At 44.6% G+C, this 21,139-nt stretch overlaps 2 protein-coding genes across 2 annotated transcripts; both read left to right on the forward strand.

Moving 5' to 3' along the window:
- Positions 1–323: 323 nt before the first annotated feature.
- LOC136548428 (uncharacterized) lies at positions 324–13,345 on the forward strand. The gene is made up of 2 exons (XM_066539957.1): positions 324–378; positions 12,282–13,345. Exons 1-2 carry the CDS (start codon positions 324–326, stop codon positions 13,343–13,345), a joined length of 1,119 nt encoding a protein of 372 aa, XP_066396054.1.
- Positions 13,346–15,417: 2,072 nt separating this feature from the next.
- LOC136551404 (uncharacterized) lies at positions 15,418–17,750 on the forward strand. Its single transcript, XM_066542962.1, has 4 exons — positions 15,418–15,649; positions 16,743–16,901; positions 17,019–17,234; positions 17,373–17,750. Exons 1-4 carry the CDS (start codon positions 15,431–15,433, stop codon positions 17,712–17,714), a joined length of 936 nt encoding a protein of 311 aa, XP_066399059.1. The 5' UTR covers positions 15,418–15,430; the 3' UTR covers positions 17,715–17,750.
- Positions 17,751–21,139: the final 3,389 nt, after the last annotated feature.

Genomic DNA, 21,139 nt, shown 5'->3' on the forward strand with positions numbered 1-21,139 from the left:
TGTAGTCCAGGCTTGTTTGTCCTTGTAAAAGCCGTACTATATGCATGTTTCATATATAGTTATTAAATGTATATGTTCTGTCATATTACTACTCGCTTTGGTGACAAAGAAATGTCATGTTTCTATATCAAAAAAGACCTACAAAATGTAACTATGCCAATTAAAGTATATCTTCAGAAAATCCATGACAAATATCCGTTTGTGGTTGGAATAGCAGTTTCTTGTACTATTTCCTCATTTAGATTCTTTTTTATTCTATTATATCATTTTATTTTACTTTTATAGTGAAGGTTAATTTAATAAGCTGCTAAAAACAAAGAGGAATGAAGATTCAAAGAGGTTGGGGAAGGAATTTCATGGCAAAGTTCAGTTGTGGAGGTTAGTAGCTTTCTGCTTCAAGAATACATATCTATGTGGCTAAGCCTTCTATAAATCTTTTCTATCTTTGTGGAATCATGTACCTAGTGTTTCTATTTGAGTAGAGCGTAACATTATGTTCTGATACATTAATGTATATACTCTTATTAGTGTTTTTCATAGTTTTTGTTATGTATACTATTCCATCAGCCTATGCTTCTTTACGGATTAGAATCTTATAAGGCCTACAACTAACTATGATATCTCTATCTACATGTTAACATATCAGCTATAGTCTACAATTTTTAGCTCGTAATAGATTTACCAATTAATATATTTGTTTTTATCCATATTCATAATGTTCCAATTGTGTTGCACTTTGATGTGTCTACTTGAAACCTTAGCTTAAGCTATATTAGCTCTAGTTGTAGCTTATCTGTCATGACATCATGAATTTAGATTTTGGCTTTCAAAATTTGATCTTGTTAGTTGTCGCAGCTTTTTAACCATATTTTTAGTTGGATATCTAATTCTTATTGTAGTGTTTTATCCTAAGCTATCCTTCTGTATCTTAATAAAAAATAGATGTCCTCAACTGCCATCTTAGTTACTATGAATAAACAGTTGTTTCGGCACTCTAGGTGTTGAGTTTCCTCTGACAAAGAATTATGTGTGCATTTGTATATTTTTGTAGAAATAGAATGCTTAGAATTGGAGTAAATATAGATATGTGATAACTTCTTAGTCAAATATATAAATTTATCTAAAATAAAAAAATATATAATTTATTATTATCATGGAGTATTAATAAAATCTGAAATAAATCATTAGTGTCATTGTTATGTGATTGGTTAAGAAAACAATTTTCATAATTGCTAAATTGTATAAATACATATTTATCGCTCACGCTTCTTGTATACTTGGTCCGCATGGTATCTCACAACACATGTGTAATTTGAGCTAGTATTATATTGCCTCCGTCCCAAAGAAGTACAATTATAGGTTCAGATTGAGTCAAATTTCCTTAAGTTTGACTAAGTTTATAGAGATTATTATTAACATTTATGACTCCAAATATGTATCTTATAAAAATATATTCATGATTAATCTATGATACTTTTTTGTATCATAAATATTAGAAACTCTTTTGTATGTATCTAGTCAAACTTAAAATTGTTTGACTCCTCGAAAAACGAGAATTGCATTATTATTTTTGGATAGGTTATATTAATATTGGTAGAATTGGGTATTTATAAACATGTATTTTAGGGTTACTTATTTGTTTCTAATAGTAGATGTTGGTATTTCGAAGTAGATTAATTAAGAGGATATTTTATTTTATTTTGGATGTAGATTATATTTATTACTCCCTCTGTCTTGAAATGATAGGTGTATTTTGATATGGAAAAGTCAAATACAGATTTTGATTGTTAATTCTCTTTTTATATACTATCATTTACTAAAGAATCAATATCCTCTGTATATAATTGAAATAATTGTTGGTCAAAATTTGTAAATTTAACTTTTCCCGATAGAAAAATATGATTATCATCTTGACAGAGGTAGCATAATGATAGATATGGGTAATCTAGATGCATATGTAGGTGATAAGTTTTATTAGTTTCATAGTGTAAGAGATGGATAATGCAGATTTAGTGCAGTTACTTAGGATTAACTTTTGTAATGCCATATGTGGGTAACTTAGATGCAGACTTATAGGATTACTTTACATTATTTTTATAATAGTATAAATGAGTAATTTAGATGTAGATTTAGGTGTTACTTCAAATCTTTCATAATGGCAAATGTGAGCAATCTTCTAGACAAGATAAAAACATCTTGTCGGGATTATGATCCCCGGGTATCTCAAGGCACCGATTAGTTAGCAGGCTGAGCGACCTGCTATACATCAGCTAGCGAAGGCCCAAACAACCGAGGCCCAGCTGAGCCAAGTGAACCAGGCCGAACGCCAAGGCCAGGGCTAGCCATGCCCCCTGCCTTCTGCCTTAGCCGCATGACGCACAAGAGACTCATGACCTCTCCACCGTCCCAACCCCTAGGAGGAAAGGGGACAGGTCAAGCCCAGCCAAGCGTGCCTGCTCTGACAGGAGTAAGCACGCCACACGGACTCCACAAGGACCGAGGGGACAGCGGTCACCTCAGTCCGGTCAGACGCCATCTCGGTGCCACGCAGCATAGACAAGACAACACCATGCGGTGGTGACTACTAGTATGGCGACCCACCATCCAAATACGGTTTAACAAGATGGGATCCACGACGAAGGCCTTGACTTAGAGCCTATCCAACCCAACGGGAGCCACGACCTCAGAGCTCGGGATCATGGCCTCCTACTCCACAAGCTATCTAGACGCTCGGTGACCTAGGGACGACCACCAACTCCTATACGACACCCCAAGAACATTAGGAGATGATGACAAAGACCATGACGGAGGCCATGTCGCACAGGACGACTGCGCGAACCACAACCATGCCAACAGTGCCGCCACGGCCAGCATAGTAGCACCATGCCACACCTTACCACGACGTGGGCATAAGACCATGACAACAGCCATGCCTAGACATGCACCACAAGAGGGTATATCTTGCAAGCCAAGTTAGCTAGGCCCCTCCCTCTAGCTCATGACCCCTTGGTCAGGAAAACCTCCTTCTTTGTACTTGCACTATCCCCAAACTCTATATAAGGGAAGCCAGGGCATCATCATCTTCTTCTTCAAGACATTCACTCTGTAGTTGGGCTCCTGAGGCTTCCCTTCAGATAGTCCATCTCCTGGTTCTAGCTCTTCTACCTCTTCCACCATTCTTGCACCCCCAATTGTAAGAACTTTAGAGCATTCAAGCAAGAAACACGCACTCGATCATCTCTAAGACTGGACATAGGGCTCTGGCCTGAACTAATATAAATCCTCATGTCTTTTAGATGCTACCATCATCTTCCTAGAGCAGTGTGGCTATCATATAAATTTACTAGTCCGGTTTACAAAACACCGATAGTTGGCATGCTCGGTAGGGGATAGTTGCACACTCTCGTTGCTGAGAAGGAAGCGATGGCTCCATGCACCCTCGCCAAAGGTCATGGCTGAGTCCTCCATCCCAGATATTGGTCCCTGTGGCCAGCAGCGAGCAAGCTCATGGAAGGCCCCCCCAATGGCCGCATCCAAGAGCTCATCATGACGGGAGGTCCAGCACCCTCCCTCACCGAAGGTCATGGCTGGAGACTCAAACCCCGTGGCCAGTGGTGAGCAAGCTCGTGGAACAGTCCATGCTGGCCACATCCAAGAACTCATCAGGATAGAAAGGCCAGCACCCTCCCTCGCCGTAGGTCCTGGCCAAGTCCTCCGTCCCAAAGACATAGACCCATGGCCAGCGGTGAGCAAGCTCGTGAAATGGCCCCCGGTGACCGCATCCAAGAGCTCATCATGACAGGAGGGCTAGCACCTTTCCTTACCAAAGATCATGGCTGAGTCCTCTGTCCCGGAGACTCGAACCCCATGGCCAGTGGCGAGCAAGCTCACGGAATGGCCCCTAGTGGCCGCATCCAAAATCACATCATGACGGGAGGGCTAGCACCCTCCCTCGCTAAAGGTCATAGCCAAGTCCTCTGTCCTAGAGACTCGGACCCCATGGCCAGCGGCGAGCAAGCTCGCGGAAAAGCCCCCAATGGTCGCATCCAAGAGCTCATCATGACGGGAGGGTCGGCACCCTCCCTCACCGTAGGTCATGGCTAGGTCCTCTGTTTTGGAGACTAGGACCCGCTGGCCCATAGTGAACAGACTCATGGAACGGCTTTTAGTAGCCACTCTCAGGAACCTACCATGACAAGATGGTTGATACCATCCATTAGCGAACCATCCGCTGATGAGTCAAAGTGAAAGAAGACTCCAGTGGAGAGGGAGATCAACATGACTATAGCTCAAGCCAGAGCCACCCCGTCTTATCTAAAATGGTCAGAAGCAGCGATCACCTTCGATAGGTCCAATCGCGCCAACCACATTCAGCCACTAGGACGGTTCCCCCTCATTGTCAGCATGGTAATTAGTGGAACGCGTCTCACTAAAGTGCTGATGGATAGGGGGAGCAGACTCAATGTCCTATACTCATAGATGTATGATGCTATGGGCCTCTCTAGAGCGGCGATACGGCCCACAAGTGCCCCTGTCTATGGAGTTGTACCCGAAGTACGAGCTTCTCCTCTCAGGCAGGTTGCCCTACCCATTACATTTGGAGGATGAATGAACTTCCGCACGGAGACACTCGACTTTGAAGTAATGGACCTCCCAAACACTTACCAAGCCATTCTAGGCCGGCCATGCTATGCAAAATTCATGGTCATCCCTAACTACGCTTACCTCAAGCTTGAACTTCCTAGTCCTTGAGGAACCATCACTGTAAGATGCGACCTACACCAAGCATACTCCTATGAGGAGGAAAACCTTAGCATCGCGGTGGCCACAAGTCGAGCCTCAAAACTCCGAACCATCCAGGCTACTGTGACCGAGGTCGCACCTGAATCCAACATAAGGAAGAAATCCACAGGAGCCTTCAAACCCATAGAGGACACCAAGACAGTGCAGATCGACCCCAAAGACACCAGCAAAACCGTTCGGATCGGTTGTGGCCTTTCTGATTGATAAGAGCATGAGCTCATTGACTTCCTGCTCTAAAATCGAGACATCTTTATATGGAAACCTTCTGACATGCTAGGAATCCAGAGGCAGGTCATCGAGCATAGCCTCGATATCTTGCTCGCAGCCAAACCAGTCAAACAACACCTCCATTGCTTCAACGATGAAAGGCGAAAGGGCATTGGAGAAGAGGTAACCAGGGTCCTAGCGATAGGATTCATCAAGGAAGTCTTCCACCCAGAATGGATTGCTAACCCGGTCCTGGTCTAGAAGAAGAACGAGACCTGGAGGATGTGCGTGGACTACACCAACTTGAACATGGCATGCCCAAAGGTACCCTAGCCGCTACCGCAAATCAATCAGGTGGCTGACTCGACCATGGGTTGCCAAACCCTATGCTTCCTAGACGCATATTCGGGGTATCACCAAATCATGATGAAGGAGTCTGACCAGCTCGCAACTTCCTTCATCACCCCATTTGGCGCCTACTGCTACGTCACCATGCCATTTGGGCTTAAGAACGTAGGAGCCACCTACCAAAGATGCATGAACCGATGCCTCGGTGAGCTCACTAAGGAAGTCATGGAAGTCTACATCGACGACATCATCATGAAGTCAAGGAAGGATGACCAGTTGGTCAGTAATCTAGAGGCCGCCTTCACTCACCTTAGAGAATTCAGGATCAAGCTCAACCCCAAAAAGTCTGTCTTCGTGGTCGCCAAGGGAAAGCTCCTCGGATTCATCATTTACGAGCGGGGCATTGAAGCCAACCCATAGAAGATCATAGCGATCGAGAATCTGGGCCCCATCATGAACCTAAAGGGAGTCTAGAAACTCATGGGATGTCTGGCCTCTCTTAGTCGCTTCATCTCACGGCTAGGGGAGCGTGGCATGCCACTATACAAGCTCCTCAAAAAGGCCGATTAGTTCACCTAGATGGCTGAAGCATAGGAGGCCTTCAAGAAGCTCAAAGCATTCCTAGCAATGACTCCTACCCTGGTATCGCCTAAGAAGGGAGAACCGCTCCTCCTCTACATCCCCGCAACCACTTAGGTGGTCAGCGCAGCACTCATCATCAAGTGAGATGTGAATAGGCACTCCCACAAGATTTAGAGGCCAGTATACTTCATCAGCGAGGTACTCTCGTACACTAAGGTGCGTTACCCGTAGATCAAGAAGCTTATTTATGCTATCCTCAATGCCAAGCGGAAGCTGCTACATTACTTTGAGGGGCACCACAATGTGGTCGTGGCTTCAGCCCCACTCAGAGATGTGGTCCAGAACCATGACGCCTCCAGTCGCATGGCCAAATGCGCAACCAAGCTCATGGGCTACCACATCACATATGTCCCAAGAACAATGATCAAATCGTAAGTCCTCATAGACTTCATCGCTGAATGGACCGAAGTGTAGACGCCCCCACCCCCGACCCACCAGGAATACTGCATGTTATATTTTGACGGGTCACTCATGGCCATGAGCATGGGGGCCAGGGTCATCCTAATCTCCCCCAACAGGAGACCGCATGGAGTACACCATCTGACTACACTTCTGGGCCACCAATAACGTCATAGAGTATGAAGTCTGCATCCACGGCCTCAAAATCACCTCCGAGCTCAGCACTCACTGCCTCTTCATCAAAGGAGACTCGAAGCAGTCGTCAGCCAGGTCATGAAAGAAGCCTCATGTCACGATGGCAAGATGGCGGCTTACAATGACAAAGTTTGGAAACTCAAAGAAAGATTTGACAGGCTAGAACTACACCACATCCTTAGATGGGACAACCTGACCGTTGACTCCTTGGCCAACATTGCATCAAGTCGGGGACCTACCCCCTAGGAGTGTTCATTAATGATGCGCATGAACCATCGGTGCGAGCTCTTCAGCCGCACGACCAACTGACGGGCGCGACCGATAAGGCGGAGTCCGCCCTGCCAGTTGAACACCACCATGACTTGGGGGCCGCAGGCCCTCCCAACCTAATGACAATCGATCGAGCAATGGCGGATGCCTGATCAGACTAGACCGCGCCCTTCATAGAATACCTAGCGATGGGGAACTTACCTAATGATCTAATGGAAGCATGGCGCCTAGCGAGGCGCTACAAATCTTACATGATCATAGAAACATCCTTTATAAGCATAGCACCTCAGGGATTCTCCAGAGATGCATCTCACAAGAGGAGGGGCAGCGACTCCTATGAGAGGCCCACATGGGGACCTGCGGCCACCACACGGCGCCTAGAACGCTAGTCAGGAAGGTCTTTTGGCAAGGCTTTTACTGGCTCACAGCGGTCGCAGACGCTCAATAGATCATATGAAGTTGCGAGGGATGCCAGTTCTATGCGCAACAGACACATTTGCCTGCGCAAGAATTACAAACCATCCCGTTAACATAGCCCTTTGTGACCTGGGGGCTTGACCTGCTCTTCAGGAAAGCACCCGAGGGCTACACCCACCTTCTGGTGATAGTCGATAAGTTCACCAAGTGGATCAAAGCAAAACCCATAACAAGAGTAAGATCCAAAGATGTGGTGGAGTTCTTCCTCGACATCGTATACAGATTTGGAGTCCCAAAATCCATAATCACTAACAATGGCACACTCTTCACCGGGAAGACATTTCTTTGATTCTGCGATGACTATGGCATTCGAGTCGACTAGGCCTCCGTCGCTCACCCGCAAACCAATGGCCAAGTAGAGCATGCGAACACCATGATACCTCAGGCCCTCAAACCCTGCATCTTTGATAGGCTTGACAAGTTCATGGGACGATGGGCAGGGGAGATACCAGTCGTGCTCTGGGGCCTAAGGATGACTCCAAACTAATCCACCGGTTCCACCCCGTTCTTCATGGTATACGGCGCCGAGGCCATTCTACCAACTGACCTCGACCATGGAGCGCCGCTAGTCCTAGCGTACGACAAAGCCAAAGTAGAGAAGGATCGACAAGACACACTCGACCAACTGGATGAAGCCTGCGAGATAGCCCTCCTCCGCTCCATGAGATACAAGCAAGCACTACGAAGGTACCACAACAAGAATGTCCGAGAATGAGCTTTCCAGGTTGGTGACCTTGTCCTACGACAGATCCAAACCACCAAGGACATGCACAAGCTAACGTCGCCCTAGGAAGGACCCTTCATCATTGCTGAAATCATCCACCTAGGATCCTATCGGCTCATGAATGATGCTGGCGAGATCTACACCAACTCATGGAACATCGAGCAGCTATGCAAATTCTATCCTTAATCTCACATCCCAAACGCATATTAACACCCCTGTCACCATGAATTTGAAAACTAACCTTTTTTATAAAAAGATCATAGGCAGGAGGGGTCCAAGCGGAATGAGATGTAGGGCGATGAACGAAGAAGCAATAGGCAGAGCACACGTAATACCTGCACCCCTTTTGTCTGTTTCTTTAATTTCTTATGCAATCTTTCCTCACTTTGAGCGCAGACGGTCACCATTAAGATGCGTAGTGACCCAAGGCGCGACAAGCCCTTGGGACCATGCACATGAAGCCACCCACTGCATCCACGCCCCCACATCATATTTAGGAATCCATCTCTTTGGCCGGTCCTTAGAAGGGCTCGAGGCCACAAAGGGATAGGGCAGGAAGAAGATGGGCCCCGCAACTCTAATCGGTGGTGCGGAGACACATAACCATCTCTTTCTGTGTTCGAGTAGTTCGCTTTGAAGTCACCCGGGTTGACCCCCTCTGGGGGGAGGCATCTTGCATTCTAATCGTTGTGGAGGCGGTCGGGGACCGACGGGTTTGACGACCGATGATTTATGGGACGTCTCTCGATGAGGCATGGCCAAACTCCACGTCGATTAGGGAGGATATTGGCTCCCACTCAAATTACCCATTGACCCCGATGAGGCACACCGCTCCGACCGTGTGGTTACGATGGACATGCCTCTCCCCATGTGAGGAAAAAACCAAAACTATCCAAAATAGGCCACCACGACCCCCTGAGGATGCCAGAGATCCTAAAAAGAGCAAAGCTTATGTCCGCATGACGAGTTCCTTCAGGATCTTAGAGCCATGGTCTGAAGCCGCCGGACCAGCCAAGGTTAGCTCGTGGATGGTCATTTGGGTGCCCTAGGATGCGACAATGCCTTATTCACAAGGCAATGACAAACCCCATGTTTAAAAAACCTATTGTGATTCCAGCACACACAGTCTGGGCCCGCTCGAGCCTGAGTATCAACTTTTGGCTAGAAGGAAACACCCCACGATCGCGCTACCACTTGAGAACATGGTCATAACCCGATTAGCAGACGGGGAGACTTGGGCCCAATAAGGTAAAAGCACAACCGAAGCGAGGGCTTTTGAGCTAAGGGTGACCTCTCCATCCCGTGGTAAGGAAGGTCGACAGCCCGCTCAGAAGTCCCGACTTCAGAAACAAGGCCCAACAATTAGACCTCGCGGCCCGGGGCTCAGTACGACCTCAAGGGAAGGATACAACATTCGAAAAATACATCCCATATGAATGGGCATTACACGTGCACTCAAGCCACGAAGGCAAGAAAGGAAAAAGCCCAACACCACCTCGAGGACGACGCCACTAGGGGTATGAGCTGCGAGCATGGTCAAACAAGGTGGAAAATAATACCTTGAAGGCTTCCTCGCAGCATCGCGACCCCCCGAAACTGAAGAACATGGGGAGGAGAGAAGGGTGAAATGGCCCCCGGCGCAGAACATCTCACCATGTCGTCATGATGCCACATAGGGCATAGTGATGAACGACGCCCCGGATCCATCATTCAGCGGCCAGTGAGCGACAGACGTTCTCTCCGGAGAACCGACTCACTGCTTGCACACTCTAATGACTCAAGGCAGAGGGGCAAACCTTCCCTTGATCAATGGCCATCACGGGTACCCGAGCCACTCAGGCATAGGAAACCAAGGCCGCATGATAACAAAGCCAGCCTCCACGGCATCTCGTCCTCCCCTATTCGCAAGTCCCCTTCTAGCACCAGATGATGAAGGGACACCTCCAGTCTCCGGTCACTATGGACAACCCCTAGTGGGATGCACAACGAGAGCCGCCGGTTCTCATCAGACATTTATCCCTCATCTTCTCATTCTCTCAGCATCTAACCGCCTAGAGGTGAAAGAATAGTTCATAGTCATGGTTGAAGGTGCTTCAAACGGTAGAAATGTCCCTTTTTATAGGCCCAAGGGAGCAGCCTTAGACCCCCGCACCACGTGGTGAGCCACGGGAGGTCACAACCAAAGTTAGATACCCGGGTGAGGTCAAGGAAATTGAAACCCTCACAAAGGCAGGGCCGGTACAGCGTCAACGAGACCATTTGGCCCTGCCTGGGTCATGAACCATGATATGCAACACACTAACATGGCAGGCTCAATAGTCGCATACCACGTCGTCAGGGCGTCCTAACGGAGCGGAGCGTAACGGCCACCTACCGCATTCAACGCACCAGCCTGCCAAGGGATCGAGCAACAAAGCTCGAACAAGCCACGACTATGAACCCACACTCGACCTGCACACATCTCAGCGATTTCATGATCCCTTCGTGATCGCAAAAACGCTCGGGGGCTACTATCGGGGTTATGATCCCCGGGTATCTCAAGGCACCGATCAGTTAGCAGGTCGAGCGTCCTACTATGCATCAGCTAACGATGGCCCGAATGACCGAGGCCCTGCTGAGCCAAGTGAACCAGGCCAAACGCCATGGCCAGGGTCAGCCACGACCCCTCCCTTCTACCTTAGCCACACGACGCATAGGAGACTCATGATCTCTCCACCATCCTGACCCCTGGGAGGAAAGGGGAGAGGTCAAGCCTAGCCTAGCGTGTCTACTCTGATAGGAGTAAGCACGCTGCACTAACCCCGCCAGGACCAAGGGGACAATGGTCACCTCGGTCTAGTCAGACGCCATCTCGGTGCTATGCAGCATAGACAAGACAACACCGCGTGGTGGTGACTGCCAGTACGGTGACCCACCATCCAAATATGATACAACAAGACACATGTATGATTCTACCCACTATAAGATGGGATCCACGATGGAGGCCTTGACTTAGAGGCTATCCAAACCAACGGGAGCCACGACCCCGGAGCTCGGGATCGTGGCCTCCTAGTTCACAAGCTATCCAGATGCTCAGCGACCTGGGGACAGCCACCAACTCTTGTACGGCGCCCCTAGAACATCAGGAGACGATGACGAAGACCACGACAGAGGCCATGTCGCACAGGACGGCTAGCGAACCACAACCGTGCCAACAGTGCTGCCACGGCCAGTATAGTAGCACCACGCCACACCTTACCTCTACGTGGGCACAAAACCATGATGACAACCACGCCCAAACTGCACCATAAGACGGCGTAGCTTGCAATCCAAGTTAGCTAGGCCTCTCCCTCAGGCTCATGACCCATCGGTCGGAAAAACCTCCTTCTTTGTACATGCACTAGCCCCAAACTCTATATAAGGGAAGCCAGGGCATTATCATCATCATCTTCAAGACATTCACTCCGTAGTAGAGCTCTTGAGGCTTCACTTCAGGCAGTCCATCTCTTGGATCTAGCTCTCATACCTCTTCCACCATTCTTGCACCCCTATTGTAAGAACTTCAGAGCATTCAAGCGAGGAACACGCACTCGATCATCTCTGAGACTGGACGTAGGGCTCCGGCCTGAACCAGTATAAATTCTCGTGTCTTTTGGATGCTATCATTGTCTTCCTAGAGCAGCGCGACAATCGTATAAATTTACTCGTCCTGTTTACAAAACACCGACACATCTAATGGTTATTATTTTTTTGAGGGCCATCTAATGGTTATTATTTTCACTGATATTACAGTCTAGCAAATGAGTGGTTAGATATTTATAGTTTTGTGAGATCTAGAGTTATTTTTTCTAGCACGTCTCTTCAGAGTTAGAGCCTCTGGTTAGTGCTACCTTCGTTCGAAAAAAAAGTGCAATTTTGGGTGTGGATTGAGTCAAACTTCTTTAGATTTGACTAAGTTTATACAAAATATTATTAATATTTATGACTCCAATAGGTATATAGTGAAAATATATTTCATGATGAATCTAATTATAATTATTAGGTAACATAATAGTATTTTTTTATATATTAAATCAAAGTTGAGATAGATAGGCTTGATAGAAAGCTAGAATTGGGTCTTTTTAAGATGGATGGAGTAATACATTGTAAGATCTTTTTGCAATTTGCATGCATACCATTTTGTGAACATATTTCCCTTCGTGTGACTGATTAGGAGTTGGTTTACTTTTTTTGGTAGGAGCAAAGAAAGATACTGAACCTGAGGCAAAACTAACACCAGCCACGAAAATATCTGGCAGGCCTGTGGGGTCACCAAAGAAATTGGTTAATACAGCTCCTACTAGGTGCTACTCACAGCGGGCAAGGCAAGGAACTGTAGACAGTAGTAACTTGAGCAAGAAATTAGACAAGAAGAAACAAGAAAAGTCGGATAAGGAAATTGCAGATGGTCATTCAACGAACCAACAAGACCCTAGAGCAAAACTAGACATCACCATGATTGTGCAGTCTATGAAGCGCAGAAAGCGTTCAGCCCGGCAAAGGAGAAAGAGTTCTGTACCGTGGGTAGAACTGCTTGGGTTTAACTTCATAAACGTGGAAAGGGCACGTCGGAATGATCTGGCTGTTGACTCGAAGAAGATGAAAAGAACTCATAGAGGCGCCAAGTCGTTGTGCGTGAAAAATAAGAGAGCTAAGGGAAAGAAGAGTGTTGGAGGTGGAAGGGATGCAACTAACCAGTCTGCTCCTGCTAATTTAGACAAGGCCCAGGACAATGCAGCAGATACAGATGCTGCTGAGCATCTCAGTGTGCCCAAATCTGATACATCATCAAAATCCAAGGAGCAATGTGGTACAGATGCAGATGAATATGCTTCTAAGCAGAGTGGTGTCCCAGTCCCAGTCCCAGTCCCAGCAAATGACACACTCATGAATAACATTTCGATTGATTTCAAGAAGAGTAAAGATGCAGTTGTCGATGGTCTTATGACGACAACTGATGTTATCAGTCTTTATGGAGCCAAAGAGAACCATACTAAGTTTAATCCTGCAATAATCCCAGGCTTCGATCTAGAAGATGGAGCTGACAAATTTGATACTTCAACAGCACAATCTGCTCTGGCATCACTGTCTACTGTCTCCACGCCAGACCCGTGCATCGAGTTTGCTGTTAAGCTTCTAAAGGACGAAACGCCACTGACAGCATATGTTCCAGAAGTTGACGAGATCATTAGGAAAATGATGTGCCATCAGAAGAGCACAAATGCTGGGACTTCAAAATCTGCTCAGGGCAGGAAGGACTAAAAGTGTAAGTAGCATCTGAACAGTCAAGGAAACCAGATAAGGGATGTCAGTTTGGTATCTGCAGATCAGTGTAATCGTTTGTAATGCACAATTGGCACATCCTAGTGACCGGTGCCTTAAAAAGGTCCTTTTGTCATCTTTGTTACTCCCCCGTTCCAAATCATAAATCGCTTTGACTTTTTAGGTATATCCAATTTGCTACGTATCTAGATATAATAATATGTCTAGGTACATAGCAAAACGGATGAAAAAAAAAATCAAAGCGACTTATAATTTGAAACGGAGGGAGTACTCTATGTTTCATGTTTGGGTTGAACAACAGTTTATTATGTTCCTCTTGTAATCAAAACTGTAATGTTTCTATCTGCTAAAAAAGAATTGTAATGTTTCTTTCTGCTCCTGTTATTTTATTCTGCTGGAAGATTCGGTCAAAAATTTTATTCTGCTGGAAGAGACACCATACAGATACAGGCAAGGGGCATGATGCCTGGATGATGATGCAATTGTTGAAACTGATTTTGTGGTCACAGATTTTACAAGAATTGTGGCGAGCTTCGGTCATGTTTGGTACGGTTTTACCAACAATTTCATGAGTTGTTGTGAGCTTTTTTTTGCCAAAAATGTCTTTTGAAAACAATTTCACCTATGAAGCTCCTTAAATCATACTCTCACGTGGAAATAGGGTGGGATGAAACTGAAGATAATAGTTTTTCATAGCTTCACCATATATTTGAGGGCCCTGTGTGGGATTATCCGAGAGCATATTTTAAAGAAATCTACATGCAGTGCTATTTTGCCAAACGGGTCTCTAAAACAACTTCAACTTCACTAAGAAAGCTTCTTATGAAGTTAAAAGCCAAAAAAAATAATTTCACCAGTGAAGCTAAGCTGTGCCAAACGAGGCTTTTGTAATTTTTTTTAAAAAAAAACTAATAGTAAAACTAAAAGGAACCTATACCTTTAGCCATCTTGACTTGTACATTTGTCAGCATTACTTAATCTATGCTTTTGGTCATAGACTTACATTGCATTGCCAGCATTATTTCTACCTAGAGTCACTGTATCCATACCATCCTCTGTTCTAAATTATAGATCATTTTGGGTTTTGGGGTTCAAAGATTTTTGCTATGATATATCTAGATAGTTATGTATCTAGGAAAGCAAAATGATCTATAAATTCGATCGGATGATACACAGTAAAAGTTGTGTATTAGGAAAGCAAGAGGAGACTTTTCTCTGTGTGCCGTTATAAAAGATCGCAATCCCCTGTGTGCCCCTGGAAAAAAATCAGCGGTCTTCAGCGCCACTACTCCAACTTTTTCGTGTCCTCCATGCCACTTCCGTCAGTTTGGGCTTTAACACCGTCAAACTGCAGGTGTGAAAAGACGAAAATACCCTTGAGTCTAAATATGTTATTAATTTTTTTGAGCATCTTAACGACTTCAAATGAAAAAACTCAAAACTAGAAAGTTGTAGATCTCGTCGAGATCTATAATTTTCATATAAAATTTATTTTCATTTAATTCCGCAAAAAAATATGATTTGATATGATTAATATATCTTAGAAAAATCATCATTTTTTTTGTGGAATTAAATGAAAATAAATTTTATATGAAAATTATAGATCTCGACGAGATCTACAACTTTCTAGTTTTGAGTTTTTTTATTTGAAGTCGTTAAGATGCTAAAAAAAATTAATAACATATTTAGACTTAAGAGTATTTTCGTCTTTTCACACCTGCAGTTTGACGGCGTTAGAGTCCAAAGTGACGGAAGTGTCATGGAGGACACGAAAAAGTTGGAGTAGTAACACTAAAGATCGCTAAATTTTTTTGGAGACACACAGGGGATTGCGATCTTTTATAACGGCTCGCACGAAAAAGTCTCAAGCAAGAGAGCTACGTAGAAACACTAGTGAAGAGTTTCAACGTTTGGGCTCGCCAAGCCCACGTTACGAGAGTAGCAAGGTCGATACGGGCCTCAGCGGGCGGCTCCCTTGCTTGCAAGGCCCGCTGTGCGCATATAGACCAGGCGTTCGGGGACCGACGCTCGAAACTCCGTGGATTGCCTCTGCTACCTCGCGGAATGCTCCTACGTGCGTCAGCCGCTGCTTCCCATCCGCTTCCCCTCCTCCCTGCCAGAACCGGAGGCCGAGGAGGAGCCCCTCCTCGTTTCCACGCTGCCAAACTCGAAGCTCTGAAAGGGCGACTGTTGCGCTCTTCCTCCTCCACTCTCAGCTGCTCCTGCTCTCCCTCTCCCTCTCCCGGCGACGGTGGGAAAGGCAGCGCCCACAGCCTGTTCGATGTAATTCCTTTACAAATAAGCCTGGTTTGCTCAATCCTTAATGTTTACCGTCTGATTATGTTTTTGTTTTGGGAAACCGTTTAAGTCTGTTTGCGAACTTAGAAATTTGCTCCTATTGTTTAGCCCCATTTGTGGACCATTTGTCCAGCTCGCTGCAAATTGGAGCATACCTTGGTCAAGATTTGTAATGCTACATTAGCTAGTTTCGCTCTTTCATGTCAATAACTCAGCGCACAGTGAGATTATGTGCAATTTCTTTGGTATGGTAGGCAGATTCAAAGTGTCTAGCTAATCTTGTAGGGGCTGCTTTACTGTCTTATATGCTTTCCAAATATGCTTTGTTGAATTATGCATGCATGATTAGGAATGTCTGGAAGTTTATTGTTACCATTTTCCCTTTTTTCTGTAAAGAGTAAAACCACATTTTTGTGCTTTCCACATAAATTCTTACTGGAGACGATGTTAAGGTACAGTTAGTATAGTTACAATGTTGATGGTCACATTATCAATACTACATACTGATAAGAATTTATCACATCGGTGTTGTCATGTACCAGATATATAGACTGCTTGGTTCAGCTTCTAAAAAGTGCTTCTGCTGTCAAAAGGCAGAAAGCCAACCAAATAGATAGAACCAGAAGCTGCTTTTCCAAAAGCGGCTGCTTTCACCTAATCAATTTTTGCAGCACCTTGAATCTTACTTTTGACTTTCAGCCTTAGAAATGGGTGGAAATACAGAGACGTTTTACAACTGTTTCAAGGGAGATAAAGAGATAGAGTAGGTTTTATAGTTATCTAAACCAAACAGCCTACAGTTTTTTCACAGCACATATCTCATAGCAACTTTTCCACAACTCACAGCTCACAATGGATTTTTCACAGCTCATAACTTAACGAAACACACCAATAAGCTTATCAGAATTATTTATGACAGATTATTTGCCTTCTTTTTTTAATCTTGATGACTGGGATCTATTTTGGCACTAATATGCGAAGCATATACTTCCTACAATTCTCCATGATGGCTATCAAGTTGTCTACATCTAAAATGCTGGGACATGATCACATTCTAATGTGCTATTTTGTATGGCAGGAGCTTTCAGTTCTTTCTCCAGTTGTTCCATGGGAGGTTGATGATATATGGAGAATATATGCAGGTTATTTCTTCATCTTGCATATCCCCTTGAGCTTTGGAGGGCTTGGTGTGATTGCCAAAGTGCTACAGCACTCCTCACTTGACTCAATGACAACAGTAGGTGGCGACCTTTTTGTTAACTAACAAATTTCATTCACTCAATTTAATGTACCTGAGTTGGAAGCCTTTATATGGACACTGCCTTTTATAGAATGACATACTCTGTCAATGCAGGTAATTTCTACAGTCATACTTCAGTTAGCAGAGCTTGTTTTGACCTTAGCGCTACTCCAGTACACTGCAAAGCCAGGGCATGCTATTCAACCTTTCTTTTCTGGGAAGGTTTTTACAGAACAGAATTGGGTCAAAGAGACTGTATTAGGCTTTGTAGTTTTGATGGCCCTGGTGTTGACCACATCCAGCTTAGCTGATAAATTGGTAGGGTCTGAGGTAAGATTTTCATCGAGCATATTGATTCCTATCATACTGTGCATTAACGTTTCTCTACTACACTACAATAGCTTGTTAAGTTGTTTTTAGTTTGGAGGGGTCTAAAAGTTTGTTGGCTCACACTTTGGGCCCTTGCAGGATGCATATGATCCGATATTAAAGGAGATCCTTTCTGACAGTCCGGCCTCTGCTCTATTGTGTTTCTTTCTCTACTGTGTTATTGCTCCGCTATCAGAAGAAACCATCTACCGTGGGTTCCTTTTAACAGCTTTGTCATCTTCAATGAAACGGCGAGACGCTGTCGTGATCAGTTCGCTTGCGTTCACTGTAGCACACCTCTCCGGTAAAAGTTCCATTCAACTGTTCGTTGTCGGATGTATTACAGGGTTGGCTTATTGTCGAACTGGAACTTTGGCTGCTTCTTTCACCATCCATTCTCTGTATAATGCAGTATTATTGTATATGGCTTTAGTATCATGATCATTTTTTTAGTATAATGTGAATGCAAGTGCTTTCAGTTTAGTCTGATTATTGCGGCAGTTATATGCTCGCTCAGACCTTCATCTCTCCCGTAGTCATCGGGCTAGGATAACCGATGACCTTCGCATGCACTATATCACAGGGTTAACCTAATCACTATTGTTAACCTACTACGATCGTATACCACGTAAACATATGTAATAATAAATAAAGCATGCATCGACATAGACTAGAATAGTGACATGAGCATAAGCAACTAATTTGTAGGATATTGTTGTAGTTTGATTTTCCTCATTGAACTTCAAAACCAGACCTCTTACCCTTGAACTCTCAAATTTGTTTAAATTGGTCTCTACCTTAGTTTAGAGTGGTTTTGAAGGCGGTTCTGTTCTTTTTTTTAGTTAAAAATTATAAATACTTGATAAGGTTTTAACCACGAAACTATCTCTATGCTTTTAAAAATTCTGAAAAAAGAATCAAGAGATGGATTGGGGTATGACATATTAAATAAAATATTTAGAGCTTATGAAAATTTCTATAGATGCTTAAAAAAGAGAAATTTCGCTCTAGGAACATGGAAAATATATCCAAAAAATCTAGAAAATTCTTAAAATATTCTAATTGATATGTAAGTGTTTTCTAAAAAAATTCAAAACAAAAAAACATAATATGCATCTAGCATGAATGCATTCAACATTAATGCAGGTTGATTCATTCTAGTTGTCGGGGTCATAACCCCGGGATGTCTCGAGGCACCGATTAGTTAGCTGGCCGCATAGCCTGCAACGCAATAGTCAGCAAAGGCCCAAACGACCGAGGCCCTACGAAAGCCGAGCAGAGCAGCCCAGGCGCTGAGGCCAGGGGTGTTCATAACCCCTTCCTCCAGCACAGGTAACGCGACGCTCAAATGCGCGACCTCTCCCCCGTCATGACCCCTAAAAGGGACGGGGAGAGGTCGGGCCCTACCTGACAAACCTGCTCTGACAGGGGCGAGCATGCCGCACCGATCCCACAAGGACCGATGTGACGGCAGTCACCTCAGTCCAGTCGGACACCATCCCAGTGCCGCATCGCACCAACAGGATAACACCGCACAACGGTGGCCACGGGTACGATGCCCACCGTCCAAATACAGACCGACAGGACGCGTGTATGATCCCACCCGCTATGGGATGAGATCCATGACAAGGGTCTCGACCTGGAGACCTCCCTGGCTGGCGGAGGGCCTCGACCCCAACGACCGTGGTCATGGCCCTCAGCCCCACGAAGCGACTAGACGAACAATGACCCGGGGCGACTACCTACTACGGGTACGACGTCCCGAGGAACCTGGAGGCAACGGCGAAGACCATGATGAATGTCGCATTGCGCAGGACAGCTGACGAACCTTCACCATGGCTATAGTGCTGCCACGGCCGGTACAGTAGCACCACGTCACATCCTGTCGTAACGTGGCCGCAAGACCATGACAATAACCACGCCCAGGCAAGCATCAGAAGATGGCGTAGCTTGCAAGCCAAGTTAGCTAGGATCTCCCTCAGACTCTCGACCCTTCGGTCGGGGAAACCTTCTGTTTGTAACGAGCCCTGGCCCCGAACTCTATATAAGGACAGACATAGCTCCCATCTCGGGGGATCTTTACATTCTTCATCCTCTACCATTCCATCCATACTGGAGCTTCTTTCTAGGCTGCCCCTCGTCTAGCATAGGTCCTACTATCTCTTTCACCATTCTTGCACCCTCCAGTGTAAGAACTTCAGAGTATTCAAGCGAGGAACACGCACTCGATCTTCTCTTAGATTGGACGTAGGGCTCTGGCCTGAACCAGTATAAATTCTCGTGTCTATTGAATGCTACCATCGTCTTCCTAGAGCAGCGCGGCAATCGTATAAATTTACTTGTCCGGTTTACGAAACACCGACACTAGTTCATTCATATTTTTCCATGCAAACTTGCAAAGTGTTTAAAGCATGTTGATAGATCGAGTAAAATGTTTGGGAATTCTTTAGAATGTTTTGGATATTTTTTCCATTTTCCTAGAGCTAAACCTTTTTTTGAAGTTTTGAAAGATGATTTCATGAGCTCTAAATATTTGTTTTGGAGTTGTCAAATCTCATCTATATCTAGAATTTTTTTTAAAAAAAACCTTAAAATGCTTATAGAATTTTTTTGTGGTTTTAAAAACCTTATAAGTATGTACCATATTTTTTTAACTAAAAAGGACAAAACTGCCTTCAAAACCATTCAAAACCAGGATATGGTGGTAATTTGAATGGTTTCAAAAGCTTGGGTGGTAAGATGTCTGGTTATAGAGTTTGAGGAGAAAAACAGATTGCGGCGATAGTTCAAGGTAGAATGGACTTTTCCCTTCAAAAAATGTTTTATATCTTTTCAAACTGATTTTAAATTTTAAATCAATGACTCCCTCTGGACTTGAAATGTAGGACTTCTGCTTTCGCAAGACTGGTGCTTCGATCAAAGTTGGTTTAGGCTTCTCTCGAACTTGTCTTCCATGTGCATGTTCCCTGTATACTCCTCAGTCTATGTCTATGTCGGCATGTCGACCTAGTCCAAAGATTAGCCCATTTGCCTCACACTTCCTGTCATTTTGAAATATACTCCAAAATACAAGGAATAGTCAAATACGAAGTTATATCCAACGTCAACTGGTGTATTGATGTTAGTGTATGTATATGTATGAATGAATTTGCTATTAAAAATGATATGCATAGTATGCGCTAGTAACCCTGTCCTGGAGCAAGTAATCGATCAAAGAAGTAATTACCTTTAATAAAGATCAACGCTGCACTCATGTAGCCGACACCTAAACTCATCCAAGCACATGCATATCCACCTACTTCAGAGTTAATGTTTTTTTTTTTATAAATTTTATTTTTACACCAATTCCATTGCCCATAGATACTAGTGCAGTGTGAGGGGAAAAAAAGAACCAACCATAAGATCTCGTTATGAACACAAAAGAATTCACTTCAACTCTCAGAGCATATTAATACAATTTTGGTTGTATGAATATGTAATGAACACAAAAGGAATTCACTCTCAAAGCATATTACTACAATTTTGTCTGTATGAATATCAGCTAGACCTCTCAGTGGCTAGTTTCCAGACTTCTTTTCAGGTTATATATCATTCTTTCAAGTTATTGAATGGAGACAGTTTCCCCGTTACCCAATAGGTACAGGCAATTTAAAAGTGGACTGAACGCTCCTGCCGGCTGGGGAAGGTGTGGGTTATACGCTCAAACTCTGCCATCGCCCATCGACATCACAAATAGTTTGTCAGCCCACACTGACCTATAAGGATACAAAATCACACTGACCTATAAGAACACAAAATTTTAGCCAATGTAAAAGAAAATCTTTCGAAGGCAAGGGCACGGTAGTGGATATGGAGATAAGGAGCAT

This window comes from Miscanthus floridulus, chromosome 4 (genome assembly GCF_019320115.1).
Source record: "Miscanthus floridulus cultivar M001 chromosome 4, ASM1932011v1, whole genome shotgun sequence".
NCBI lineage: Eukaryota > Viridiplantae > Streptophyta > Magnoliopsida > Poales > Poaceae > Miscanthus > Miscanthus floridulus.

Coding starts and splice junctions, on each gene's coding strand:
- LOC136548428 (XM_066539957.1), top strand. CDS start 324: ATGAAGATTCAAAGAGGTTGGGGAAGGAATTTCATGGCAAAGTTCAGT. Junction 379..12,281: donor GGCAAAGTTCAGTTGTGGAG/GTTAGTAGCTTT, acceptor TTTTTTTGGTAG/GAGCAAAGAAAGATACTGAA.
- LOC136551404 (XM_066542962.1), top strand. CDS start 15,431: ATGCTCCTACGTGCGTCAGCCGCTGCTTCCCATCCGCTTCCCCTCCTC. Junction 15,650..16,742: donor GCGCCCACAGCCTGTTCGAT/GTAATTCCTTTA, acceptor TTTGTATGGCAG/GAGCTTTCAGTTCTTTCTCC. Junction 17,235..17,372: donor ATAAATTGGTAGGGTCTGAG/GTAAGATTTTCA, acceptor GGGCCCTTGCAG/GATGCATATGATCCGATATT.